A 13,745-nucleotide genomic window follows, 5' to 3' on the forward strand; every position below is an offset into this window, starting at 1 on the left:
TCGACATGTGCAGTGCCACCCCACCACTTGCAGCGAGTACTTTATGTGATAAGGGATGATTCGAACTCAAGACCTATGTTTCTTGAGACGTGATCTTGATCATCTCACCAACCTTTCGATAGAGAGAGAGAGAGAGAGAGGAAATGAATGGACTAAACTCAATACGTCCCACACGTGTAGGCCAAAATATGTGAAGATATAAGGAAAGAAAGGTTCACTCTCATACTCTGATAAATTTGGAGTCAAACTCAAAACCAATTGGCAATTAGTAGAGAGGCCCACGAGCTTACAAGGCAATGAGTGTCTTATGTGGACTAAACTCAACACATACACATACACATACAAATTGCATTTTCTCATTGATTTTATCGAAAAATCCCACACAAAGCATGGTGATTTACTCTGATTAATACTTTTGGAGAACCATTATGGGGAGTGTTTGGATGAAGTGTTCTAAAATCAACACATCCAAGAAGATTCTGGTTTTATATTGCACCGCTTAAGATCGCGTCTATCTATATTTTATACACTTGCAACCAAACACCTCTCTACAAAACACGAACTTGGACCTAAGACTTCCGTATCGGTTGATCTATCCGATACGTATAGATAAGGCCCACGTTACATATCGTTTTCATTTCGGACCCTTCAACTCTTTTTCCTCTAAATCTAGCGATACTTCTAAATTTGACGGAAACAACCATCCATCCATCTCTCTCTCTCTCTCACACATAAAAATCTGTACTTTTTAAAATGCCCGCCATTTCTCTCTCTAAATTTCCAATCCCTGGTGTTGTTTCATCCTTCCCTTCTTCAACAACTGCAAATGCCCTTCAAGTTACCTCCTTTGGTCACTTTTCTTTCTCTAAATCCTTTTTTGTAACCAAACCTTAGCCCCAATCAGATTAAAAACCCAAATTTTCACAAAATCTTCTGAAACAGAGCTCTCTTCTGCAGAGGAAGAATGGATTAAAAAGCTTCCAGACAAGAAGAAACCCTTGTATTCTCATAGTCTTCCCTGCATAGAGGTCTGGTTGAAGAAATTAGGGTTTTATCAGAGTAGAGAAGATAGAGCTGTCTGGTACATTGAGAAATCCGGTTGGCACGCTCAGCTCTCTCTTGACGTCACTGATCTCTATATAAGGTTTGCTAATATGGCCAATTTCCGATCTTTTTTGTGGTATTTGATGGTTTGGGTTGTTAGGGTTTTGTGGGTTAGTTTTGTGTTTGGCACGAATCTAACAAATATCTTAGAAGCGCTTAGGTTTCATTTTAGGGATTTATATTTTTACTGGTTATTGTAATTTATTTATTTATTTTTATTACTATTTTTTAATTAGTTCTCAGTGATTAAATTATACTTTCAGACTTCTTAGATTTTCTTTCAAAATTGGATTTTTTTTTTTTTCATTTTTTTCTCAATTAAGAAATTATGATAACTGGGTTCTTGTTTGTAGGTATTGTGAGAGAATATTGGTTTCTTATAGAATTATAGTTATAGGTTGGATTGAAAATTGATCTTTGTTAGGGTTTTTTAGTTGGTGGTTGATGCTCAATTAGAAGATTGTTTTGTATTACTCACCGTTGGATGGTTTATGGAACGTTGTGGCTTCAAATGTCTCTATTTTTTAATTTTTTAATTCATGATTTAGTTCAGTTCTATCCTTGTTTGATGGTTCAAAATGAGACTTCAGATCTTAGGAAGGCTTCCATGAACAGCTAATCTATGTTCTTTTTGGAAATTGGGTTAGAGAACAATAGAGAGGTGTATGATATTTGAATAAGAAATAAGCGAACATAAAATATCAGAAATAGAAGATTTGATAATAAAAGGTGCAATTGAATGAATATCATGGTTTTAAAACTAGTTTTGACATTTTGTCTCGTCCATGAACAAGACTGAGTCATCTCGGACAAGTTGTCTTATTTATTTGAGTTGTCTCATTCAACAACGATACAATCGACTGACTTTTGAGAGACACATCAGGTTTGAGACGACTTGTCAATTCATCTTGTTGGTGGGTGATACCGAGATGAATCTAACAAGTCGTCTTGGTCTCGGACGAGATTTAAAACCTTGATGAAGATAGAAGAGTGATTGGGTTCAAATTCTGGAGTCATGTACCCTACTTGTAAGCTGAAAGAGCTTGTATAAAACCTTTGGATATAAACTATGTTTAATGCTTAGATAAGCCAAAATATGACCTTTCGTGAAATATATGGCATTGTTTAGTATAGATATTATAAATAAAAAATTTCATTATTTAATTCAATTTTTGGGTACAAGATGACACCTACCTTTCATTATTTATATCAATTGTTTAAACTAGTTACGAAGATAAGGAACTTGACTTACAAGATTTAATTTTCTCTATTCTTTCTATCATTTTCTTCTGGGGAAAAGTGTTCAAAGTTTTTAGAGGAATCTTCTTCAAGGATTTGTTGGTTTGATGGGATCGCGTTTGTAGCTTAACTTTGGGTTAGTTTTCTTCATTGTTTGTTTTTTCTTTGTTGTTTTTAAGTGTTCCTACTCAAACAACTTTTAAATTCTTTCTTCTTCTTCCTCAATAAATCTTTTGCCTATCAAAAAATAAAAATAAACTGTATGGATCAATGTATCATGTTCATGGTGTCAATGTATCCAACACATTTTTCCGATGATGATGATGATGATGATGACCAAGTCCAAGTCTGTCAAACTTAGGAAGTCGACTTGGTGGGTGACCTTTTAGATTGGTCACAACCCCAAAAGTACGTTGAAGGGATGATCCTACTGTCAAACATATGGCTTTTTTCTAGACCAATACTCCTGTATCTTCAAGAAATTTAAAGGTGAAGCCCTAGGTCTGATTGTTATTATTTTCATTGCTGATTTTTTTACGTGGAATTGTTGCAATGTGGATTTGACCTTCTGATTCAAAAGAATGTTTGGGCCTTTAATGCTCCATGAAGCATGATGGATTTTGTAAAATGTGCATTGATCCTGATATGGATAACTAGAGTAAGAATTATTATGTTTGGTCAAATTATCTCATGAGTTCCAATGTTTGAAGTTCTTGAATTGGATGTTTTGAAAAAAAATACTGAAGGATGTCAGACAAGCAATGGTGATGGTCCGAAGTACACTCGCAGTTAGGAAGAAAGACCCAAAGATGGGTCCATAAGTTTCTGAGGTGTCAGGCAGAATTTTGAGTGATGCATTTTGTTCCAAATTTGTCCAATATGCAAAGCTTAGTTTGATGTTTTATTCCTATTTTTCTAAGTTTTTTGGTGGGCACTATAGGGAGTTGGGATCTTGAATAATTTGGAAATTTTTACCCCACATTTTTTTAGTTTAATACCTTGTTACATCATTTAGAAAAAGACATCTGTTGGTTTTCAAGCGAATTTAAGATACTATGGTTCCTCTATTCGATCTTGACCTGCGGTGGCTCACTCAAGAGGGTTTTATTTTTTATGCAGATACTTGAAGAGTGGCCCTGGGAATCTTGAGAAAGATGTCGAGAGGAGATTTAGCTATGCATTGAGTAGAGATGATATCGAGAATGCAATACTTGGAGGACCTTAAGGACCAAAACCACGATTTCAGTTCCCATTCGGCATGAGTTTGTTGAAATTTCTTCACTTCCCATTAAGCTTTTTGTTTAATCCATCTTGTCTATAAATAGACTTGAAAGTTGGTTGTAAAGTCTTCATTCTCCATCCAGTCACTTCTTGCTTTCCCTGTAAGAGTTAGGAAAATTATAACTTGTTTTTATGTTCCTTAATCAAGAATCAATAAATTATTTGCTCTCATAATCCAGGGTTCTTAGTGATTTCTTCGTTGATATTTGTTTGTTTTACTTTTGGTAAATCTCAGATTCACTTGTTTGTGGGAACTTTTGGGTTTGGTTGTGTGATTGAATGAGCTGAAAAGTAAGGAATTCCAAGTTGTCATCTCGATCAAATCATTCATTTTTTTTTCCTGGATTAAAAAAAAGTTTAGTTTTTTTATTTGTTTGTGTGTTATTTTTGTTGACAATTTAAATAGTTATTGTCTACATTAAATATAAAAATAAAATCTCTTGGCTTTGCTTCTACTCTTCCACTTTATAATAAGGAAAAAAAAATTTAAAGAATAATGCTGAAGTGATCTCACATCGCACTTTCCATGGAAGTATACACACTTCCCTGTCAGGAAAGTGCGATATATGATATAATCTTGAGGTCACTCCAGCATGACTCTTCCTTAAAACTATTGCCCTCATTATCTTCAAGGTGCGAAAGTCTCACCACCGGGACTAGAATGTTGCCATCGATTGGACAATTTAGATTATCAGAAGTAATCAGAATTAAATTTGATCTCTCAATCCGAACGTAACAATTGGATAGTCGTGATTGTATTAGTCCATACTGCCACTTATAATTTGGTCTCTCTGACTTTTTATAGCTTCGATTAATCGATTCTTCTCTTCTATAAGAAAGATATGTTCAGCGAAGTGCAAGAAGAGATGGGAGTCTTGTGTTCTTAATGTTCCTAAGCATCGGTATTAGTACATGTTGAGTGAATGAGCACACATACGTCTTATTGTTTATGTTGGGAAGAACATAAACCTTAAATTGGATATCGAGTTACAATCTTGACGTCACTTCAGCATTAGTCTTGCACAATATCACCAAGGAACTGAATTGAATCCATCCTTACTAATATGATCTTACTTTCCGGGATGGACTGGTGAAGTTAACAACGCAGCTTTAACCAAATACTCCACTGGACACAAGTGACCTAGCAAGATGTGCCAAATTCGTCCAAGCCATCATTCTTGGGTTCTGCAACTCAGTTGCCAGAAAGCTTTTGGTATATATATATATGGGAAATGTTCAGCAACAAACATTTTGACAAAACATTTTTCAAAACATGGGTTAAAAGTTTTGGAATGGGCTGATTTTTGGTGATGATGATCTCCTCACATCCTCACCAAAAATCAGCCCATTCCAAAACTTCTAACCCTATTAAAAATGGTTTACAAAAAATGAACGATCCACAAGTTTTCAACTTGTAAATATGGGGTTAGAAGTTTTGGAATGGGCTGATTTTTGGTGATGATCATCATCACCAAAAATCAGCCCATTCCAAAACTTCTAACCCTATCAAAAATGGTTTACAAAAAATGAACGGTCCACAAGTTTTCAACTTGTAAATATGGGGCTAGAAGTTTTGAAATGGGCTGATTTTTGGTGAGGATGATCTCCTCACATCCTCACCAAAAATCAGCCCATTCCAAAACTTCTAACCCATGTAGGGCAAAATTGATTGGCTAAAATGTTGGCCAAAATGTTTGGCGCTGAACAGGACCTATATATATATATATACTTCAAGTCCCTCAACATCACATATATGGCTCTGTCCTCAAGCAACTCAATGCCCTAAGTGTGGACAACAACATTAGTAAGACCAAGTTTGCAAAGATTTACATACTAAGATCTTCATTATGCATTAAGGATGCGAAAGATTATCTTCACCACCTTATTTCACTTTATTTTACAATGTAAACGTCAGCCATTGCTTTGTATACAAAGTCATGAGAGTTGTATTTTATATTAAAAGGTCAGGTCTAGTGATTGTTTTTGACTAATAAGTGATTGAACGGTTCAGATCAGATCAATGAATCAGTAAGGTACATTCTACAGAGGCATACTACAAATCAGGTCCATTCAAATTCATCATCCTTTATGATTTAATATGGTTCAATACAGTGTTCTACCAGTATCTCAACTAAGATAGATAGAATCAAACGTATAGAAGTTTTATTAAAAGAAACAAATAAAAACCTCCTAGGATTTGGGGGGGGGGGGGGGGGGGGGAATACTCGAGAACACAACACAACAAGAGATTTTATCGCCGAAGGCGAATCCCTATCTTATGAAGTTGAATAACAAGGGGCAATGATAGTGAAATAAACCAACCACTTATGCAGCAATCTCACCAAAAAGTCGCTTTCGGATCTGCAATAAACAAGAGATAAATATGCTTCAGCACAATCATAAATGATTAAAATTGTAAGGAATAATTTATAGTTGCTATGACATTTATTAAACTAACTTTCAAGCTAGTCACATGGTTGTTTTTCATTGTGCACAGAAGTATACCCTAGATGCTTATCATCTCTAGATTTGGAACCATTACCAATCCAAGAAAAAAATTGTTTGCTATTTGGTTAGGAAACAAAGAGTACAACTTAAACATCCGAAAATTTTTACTGAACAAAATAGGAATGGAAAGATACCTCTGGCAGTTTTTTCCGGAATACAACATCCAACCGTGCATCAAGGGTGTTCTCGAACACAATCTTCCCGTCTCGAGAAGCCAGCACGACACCTCCAGAGCTGAACAATCCCACATATATTATCAGCACGGGTTATTAATTGTCATTAGCATGCTTTAAATAATACACAAAATGCAAATGATGCATGATCCATAGATTTGTCAAGCAGAATAGCTCTCACTCAGGCACCATAGCTGTTATATCAGTCTAAACAAATTCTCGTGCCATCATAACCACGTAACAATAATAGATTCCCCTCAAATATCCTATTCAAGCTATCAATAAATCAATCAATCGATAAGAACTTATCCCAACTATTTGAGGTCAGCTACACGAATTTTGCTCCTCAGATCCGAAAATTCATTGTGAGGGAGGTGTTACATGAATAATTGAGGCATATGTGCATTCGGAACCCACCTTACAATATACACAAGGCTCACAAAATCATCATTCTGGACCATTCATTCCGTAGGGCACCTCTCTAAAGAGCCAACCCAAAATAACCTTTCCAGTCCAGATTTAAAATCTTAATGACTAAGAAAACTTTAGGTTAGCAGTTGAGTTCTATATGACTTCCAAGCTATTCTTCATACAAGGAATGGCCCACTGATTAAGCTTGTTGAATGTATGACTAGGGTATAACAGACAAGGTTCAATGAGGATGACAGACCACATATCCATCATTTAAAATCGAGGTACCAAACTGACACTAAAAGCTTTGGAAAAAAAAAAAAAAAAGAGTAGCATAAATCTTGATGAAAAAGGAAGTATAACACTACAATCATGCCTAAGTATTTATTCATCAACTTCGATCAAAATTGAAACTTTACCAGTGAGGGCCATGGGCGTCGTAATGGGTAGGAGCTGGCGGCAGATAGACTTGATTGTCAACTATTATCTCAGGAGAATGAACCTTCGCTTTCTCTGCATACTCATGCTTTGCAGAATGGAGAACAGACTCTACCAATTCCAGATCAGCTTTCCGACATCGCAATAAGACAGCAGGCTCTTTCAGTCGGAGCAAGCTCTGCAAAAGAAGCAGGACATGTTATTCCACTAGTAAAATAGTTCAAAGTCCAAATTATGAAATTAAATTTTGATCCAACAGCCATACTTAAAGTCATCAGTAATTCCCAAAGTACTTACAAAAAGTTATGAATTCCCAAAAGTAATAAAAAAAATAATTTTAAAAATCCCACTAGTTAAGCAGAGAATTCTCCTAAAAGGATCCAAAGCAATATATAGAAGCTCATATTGTCCATGTTGAAAGAGTTTTTTAACATTTTACGGACCATTCTGGGATCTATCAACAAGACACGGTCACAAATATGAAGAGACTTTAAGAACCTCATTTAATATTGTGAGACATTCCAAAACATGAAACTTCATTATCTTATGAGAAGTTTTTTTTTTTTACTTGGTGGGGTTAGTGGTTAATAGTTAGCATTTAGTATAAGGACCTCCACAAGGTCTTACCACTTAGCTAAGTGGTCATTCTTATATCTTACGAGAAGTTCAATTCTTCCATTTCCTTAAGAAAACATTGCAGGTTTATGCAAGATTTTAGTGTTTGTAAACCTTATCGATAATGTATATTGGTCCTCATATTCCCTCCCTATTGAATGGAGGAATATGATTCATTCATCCAAACACAAATTTGTTGGGACTAGGCTTCGATGACAATGATATTTCCCCCATATTCTCTTTCTTTGACTTAATTTTTCTCAACTTTGCTGAGACCAAAAAAGAGAGAATTTTAAATCCTCACGAGATTCCGAAACAAGTCTAGAATCTTGGTATTCTAACTTCCTGTTCTCTCAAACACTTCTAGGCATGATGAACACCAGTTGCAAAGATAATTGTTTCTTTAACACTGAAGTGATTTTACCATTTTAATAAAATATGGAAGTTTTCATAATTTCCAAGAAAAAACAATTTACATATACAAAACTACAAAAAGATATCTGTGGTTTCAATAGACCTGAACAATGAGATCACTTAGAAGCTTTTTGTATGCATGTCGGTCATGGCTCACACGCAGGAGTTCCTTTGCAGCCGCTTCCTTCATGGAGCTAACTAAGTCATCCTGAGCTTGAAGAACTTTGATACGAGAAGCATTGAGCTGCATAGAGTACTCACTGCATAAAACCAATTTATAAAGCTCTTATTTGTGTACATATATGAAGTAGAAGTACACTCTGAGAACATAAATAAATCAACAAAAAAAATTGAGAGAAAGAGAGAGAGGAGAATGGCAACCCTTTTTCGTGCGATCCAAATCTCTAGTCCATAGGCAGTGAAATTACCATTGGTTAAGTTATTTTCCTCGTAGCTCTCATAATTAATCCATTCCACTCAATATAAATTATCCAACTATTATGGTATGTGGAGATTGATGGTATTGATCAACAAGGAGTTATTGTTAATCAATCCACAACTTTTTGTGTTGATAGGTTGCTAACCCTAATTCGTTAGAGGTATTTAAAGTAGTTTTGTGGGCGAAACATTGTTTTTTTTGACTTTTTTTTTTTTTTTTTTGAGCATAGTGAAACCGATGTAACTCAATAGTTTTTTACTTATCTAAGTGACAAAATTCTCCGATTTTTTGAAAAGGTCACAATTAATTCACGATTCTTTAAATCAACAATTTAATCCTCACTTATTCACAAAGCTTAAGAAAACACATACTTATATTGTATTTAATATAAATTTTGTAGTTTTGGTTAATATTATGTTTAACAGATGAAATATCATTTTTCTACTATCAATAAATAATAATATATTTTTATTTTTCATGATGTCTTTCCCCGAATTTGCCAACTTTTGCTCATTTTTTTTTAATTTTTTCAATTGCCAAATTTTCCTGAATCCCTACTTTGTCACTATGTTCCTGATTTAGGGTTTTCCATGTAAAACCATGTGTTGTGTTTGATTTCCTGTTCGTTCTCTACAATTAATTTCATATCCCAGGGCTGTAAGTTGGAGTTTGTCCCACACCAACATGGCTTCCTCCCTGATTAAAGTCCTCATTTTGCTACTGATAGAGAATTTACAAATTATCCGAATCCCTAATAGTTCCTAAAACAGCGTACTATTTTTTATTTTTTTTGTTGCGAAATATCCAAATCTGAGGCATGAAGTGTTGAATTAACTCCAATCCCCAATCAATCACAAAGTACTGAATCCAGATCAAGAATTATAGATTGGGATAACATTAATTATGCAACTAATACTAAGCTGATCTAATGTTCATGGATAAAAATTTGAACTCCACAATTTAAAAGTAAAACGAACTCAAGATGAAGTTATTGATAATTTACATTTTCTTCCGAACATCGACTTGCTTCTCTTTTCTCTCGTATTCTTGCCTAATCTTCTTCTTCTCAGCTTCAACCAATTGCAACTTCTCAATGTTGAATTCCTGCGCCAACCAATACTCAAACCATCAATGTATCTATGTGTCCGTACATGCATTCATGAAAAAAGGGGGGGAATCAAAGGATCAACAGAAATTCAAAATAAAAACATAAAAATCGATGATAAAAAAGGATAAATTTCAAAGAAAATCAGATCAAAATAGGAAAAAATGGATTTTTTTTTCAATGTATCTTCGTGTTTGAATTTGTATTCGTGAACAAAAGGGGGAAATCAATGGATCAACAGAAATTCAAAATAAAAACAAGAAAACGACCAAATTTCAAGAAAATCGGATCATTTTTTTTTATTTTTATTTTTAATTTTAATGGAAGTTGGACTGTACTTCTTCGGCAGACACGGAGATCTCGTTCGCCTTCTCCTCCGCTTCTTGTCGGATGAACCTCACCATTTGCTGGATCTGCTTTGAGACATCTGCGTCGTTCATTTTCGATCAGATTGCAGAATCGAGGATCACAGAGATTTGAAGTTCTGAACGTAATTCAGCCTTCCTTGATCTGTAAAGGAGAGAGCAGAGTCAGAGATGTCGACGACGAGATGATAGGAAGGAGAGAGGAAGTTGCGTTTTATATCGTAAATGGGCCTGGGCCCATTTGATAGCCTAAAGCCCTAAAGGAAGCTTGGGCTTGGTCTAAAAACCCATTAACAATAATGTCCAAATCACCACGTGTCACACTCTTCTGGTTCTTGATTGGTGATTTATGGCCATTCGATTTGAATTTCTTTTCTTTAATCGTTGGCCAGAATTATGGGTAGAAAACATTGGATCCATTTCTAAAGTCCACGTGGCAGATTTGGCATGTGGATAGTTAATGACATTGGTTGTCATGGAATCATAATGATTCCCCTGATTTTAGATAGCTTATACTGCCACACCAACTTTTTAGTATAAGACACAAATCTTCTATTTAATAGGGATGTCAAAATTCCAATTCTGATATACTATTCATTTTAATTCTCAAAGCATGTTTTTTGAGTGAATTTATCACTTTCATGAATTTATTAACGAATTCGTTGATAAATTACCAGAGAGATCGTCGCCATATCAACGATCTCATTGGTTATTTATCAACGAATTCGTTGATAATAAAAGTGACAAATTCACACGAAAAAACATGTTTTGAGATTAAAATGAATAGTGTAATAGACTTGAAATTTTGTCATATTTAGTGCATGAAATGAAGATTCACCCATTAAATAAGTTTTCAAGGGTGGGGATAGACATTCTTTATTTTCACCCTTCACCTATTTTCTTCTTCAAAACTACAATAGAGGTACCTTTTTCAAATATGATCCATTTTTTATTATTCACACCTTTGGTGATATCGCCCAGCCATGTTTCCATTCTCCTCATCTCTATATCTCTTATATCTTCTATTGTGATTTCTTTGAAGAAATTTAGAGGGGAAAAAAAAAACTGAAGAGAGAGATATTTAACATGTAATTTTCACTTACGAATTTTAAAAACAGCCAATCCGTAGTTTTTGGATCTTTTTAATAAGATCATGTGGTAATGACCCTGGATGCATTAACTTATATGCTTGACTAACGAGGGCAAGACAATAGGCCTTTTAGAGCACCATGTCCCGCTCAAATCCCTTGGATACATGCAATATCACATGAACCACACATATCAAGTAAATTGAGATAAATCCCATTAAGTGGTTGATGAGGGGGCTTGAACTCAAGACGTCTCTCTATTTCAAATTGTAACCAAATTCAAATATAATCCAATACAAAGTTAGCAACCCAATTCAATTATTATCAAATCGAACTTGAGTCGAACGAGTTTGGATTAGAATATGATCCCATAAGGAATTGAGACAATGATTGGTTTCGTTTCTAGATTTGACTCATGACCCAGGAGAGTGGCCTGTGGTAATTCAATAGAGTATATTTTTACATAGAAGTTTGGTAGACTTTCCATAGGTCTACTTCATAACGTCACTCTTATGGAAATGGAGTACATATTAAGATACCTTCATTTAAGAATACTTCTATTGCCACACCACTTTTACATTGATAAAATAATAAAGCGAATTTTTTTTCAAAACATAGGTAACATATGTTCAAATTTTGATTTCGGTACATTGTTCATTTTAATTCCCAAAACATGCATGAATCATTTTCTAGCGAGTTCACTAGTAGGTATTTTTAATTTAAAGTGGCGAATTTGTTGATAAATTTAAAGTCAAAATATTATTGATTTTAAAGAGCGGATTCTCTACTATCAAAGTGACGAATTCACAAATAAATTTAAAGACAAAATATCCTTATTTTTTAATGGTGAATTCGTTGGTAATTCGTTAACGAGCTCATCACTTTAAATTAAAAATACATACCAACAAATTTGCTGAAAAATGATTCATGCATGTTTTTATAATTAATATGAACAGTATATTGGACTTGAAATTTCATCATATTCAGCACATGAAATAGTAATTCGCCCAATAATTAATAAAATTATAAATCACAATCCAAATACGAGTATGCAAACACCAAAACTTCTTTTGCGATTTCTTAAAAAATCCTAAACTAAGATAAATAAATAGATAAGGGGGAACATAAGGAGGAAAGGAGGGAGCAAGAGAGAAAGATTGTGGAAAAGGGGGGAGAGAAAAGAGTGAGAGAGGGAAAGATAGGTCATTAGACAAATAGACAAATAGTACAACTATCATCCAAGAATGTAAAAAAATCCTTTAAAATTATGAATAGAGATTATTTCTAAAATCACCGACAAATTGCATCTCCTTCTCATTTTGCTATTACTCTCCCATAAATCATCAAAACGACGATTCTCTTCCTTTTGTTTTTTTCTTGTTCTCTCATTCTCATTTCTCTATACTCTCCCATTTCACATTCTTTTCCTCTCTCATCTCTTTGAAGAAGAAATGGGGTGGATGTAGTGGTGAAATAAAAGGATCGGTTATCCAACCTATTTTGATTGGTGTGTTGTAAGTAATTTTCATGATAGAAATTTCATTATTAGCGAATCTCCATTTCGTGTGTTGAATATAACAAAATTCCAAATTCGGTACACTATTCATTTTAATGCCCAAAACATGCATTTGTCAATTTTATAACCTACGAACTGTTGAGTTTGTTACTTTTAATATCTATGAATTTGTAGACATACCAACCAATTCATTGATTGGAAAAGTGATGAATTCACCCAAATTGCATGTCCTGGAAATAAAAATGAATAGTATATCGAACCTAGAATTTGGCCATAAGTTGCGCACATTTTGGAAAAAATCCCTTTCATTAGTTTAGAGTGATGCTATATGCACCACAACTTTTACTTATTACACCACAATTTCTTAAATTATTTATCACACAACTATTTATATAATAAAATACAACGATGGGGCCCACTTTGTTGTAATTGGGGGGGGGGGGGGGGTAAACATCTCATTTGTTAAAGTTTTGTGTGGGATAAACATCCTACCTAACTTCAATTTTGTGGAGTTACTTTCGTTTCTTTACTCTTCACTGCCTTTTACCCATTTAACCCATTTCATTGATTTTCATCTTTTACCCCTTAATCTCATAAAATTTTAATAATACTCTTTCAATTTTATTTTTTTCACTTTTAACCCTTAATTCGAAAGATGATGTCTTTTACTCCCTCTAATTTTGATATATTTTTTCATTTACCTCTTTAGTCTACTTTCTTATTTTTCATTTTTACCTCCTTAACCTTTATTTTTTTAATCACACCTCTTAAATTATATATATATTTTTCTTTTTTACCCCTTAACCTCAAATAAGATGCTCGTACCTATGGTACATGTGAACTCTAGTCTACATAATAAACAATTGTAGAGCTTACCTTTGCTACAATTTTGTGAGAGAGAAACGTCCCCTTCATTATAGTTTTGTGTGATACAACTCCCATCAAACTATAATTTTATGGGACCACTTTATTTTTTCTATTCTCCACCTTTTCTAATTTTACTATATTTCATATTTTCCCTCTTTAACTTCTTCAATAATGCCTCTCTA

The 13,745-nt window shown here is 34.2% G+C and overlaps 2 protein-coding genes across 2 annotated transcripts; one reads left to right on the forward strand and one right to left on the reverse strand.

Moving 5' to 3' along the window:
• Nucleotides 1–869: 869 nt before the first annotated feature.
• On the forward strand, nt 870–3,827 carry LOC147393799 (tRNA dimethylallyltransferase; the record flags this gene model as incomplete). Its single annotated transcript, XM_086456811.1, has 2 exons — nt 870–1,144; nt 3,463–3,827. Coding segments are annotated over 2 exons (381 nt in total), but the record flags the coding sequence as incomplete, so codon positions are not given.
• Nucleotides 3,828–5,675: 1,848 nt separating this feature from the next.
• Nucleotides 5,676–10,289, reverse strand: LOC147393800 (V-type proton ATPase subunit E-like). Its single transcript, XM_086456471.1, has 6 exons — nt 10,066–10,289; nt 9,626–9,726; nt 8,287–8,443; nt 7,136–7,332; nt 6,267–6,366; nt 5,676–5,985 (listed from the first exon to the last, which is right to left on the reverse strand). The coding sequence occupies exons 1-6, from the start codon at nt 10,165–10,167 to the stop codon at nt 5,950–5,952; spliced, it is 693 nt and encodes a 230-aa protein (XP_086312597.1). The 5' UTR covers nt 10,168–10,289; the 3' UTR covers nt 5,676–5,949.
• Nucleotides 10,290–13,745: the final 3,456 nt, after the last annotated feature.

This window comes from Akebia trifoliata, chromosome 10 (genome assembly GCF_017979445.1).
Source record: "Akebia trifoliata isolate Shusen 1 chromosome 10, ASM1797944v1, whole genome shotgun sequence".
Taxonomy (NCBI): Eukaryota; Viridiplantae; Streptophyta; class Magnoliopsida; order Ranunculales; family Lardizabalaceae; genus Akebia; species Akebia trifoliata.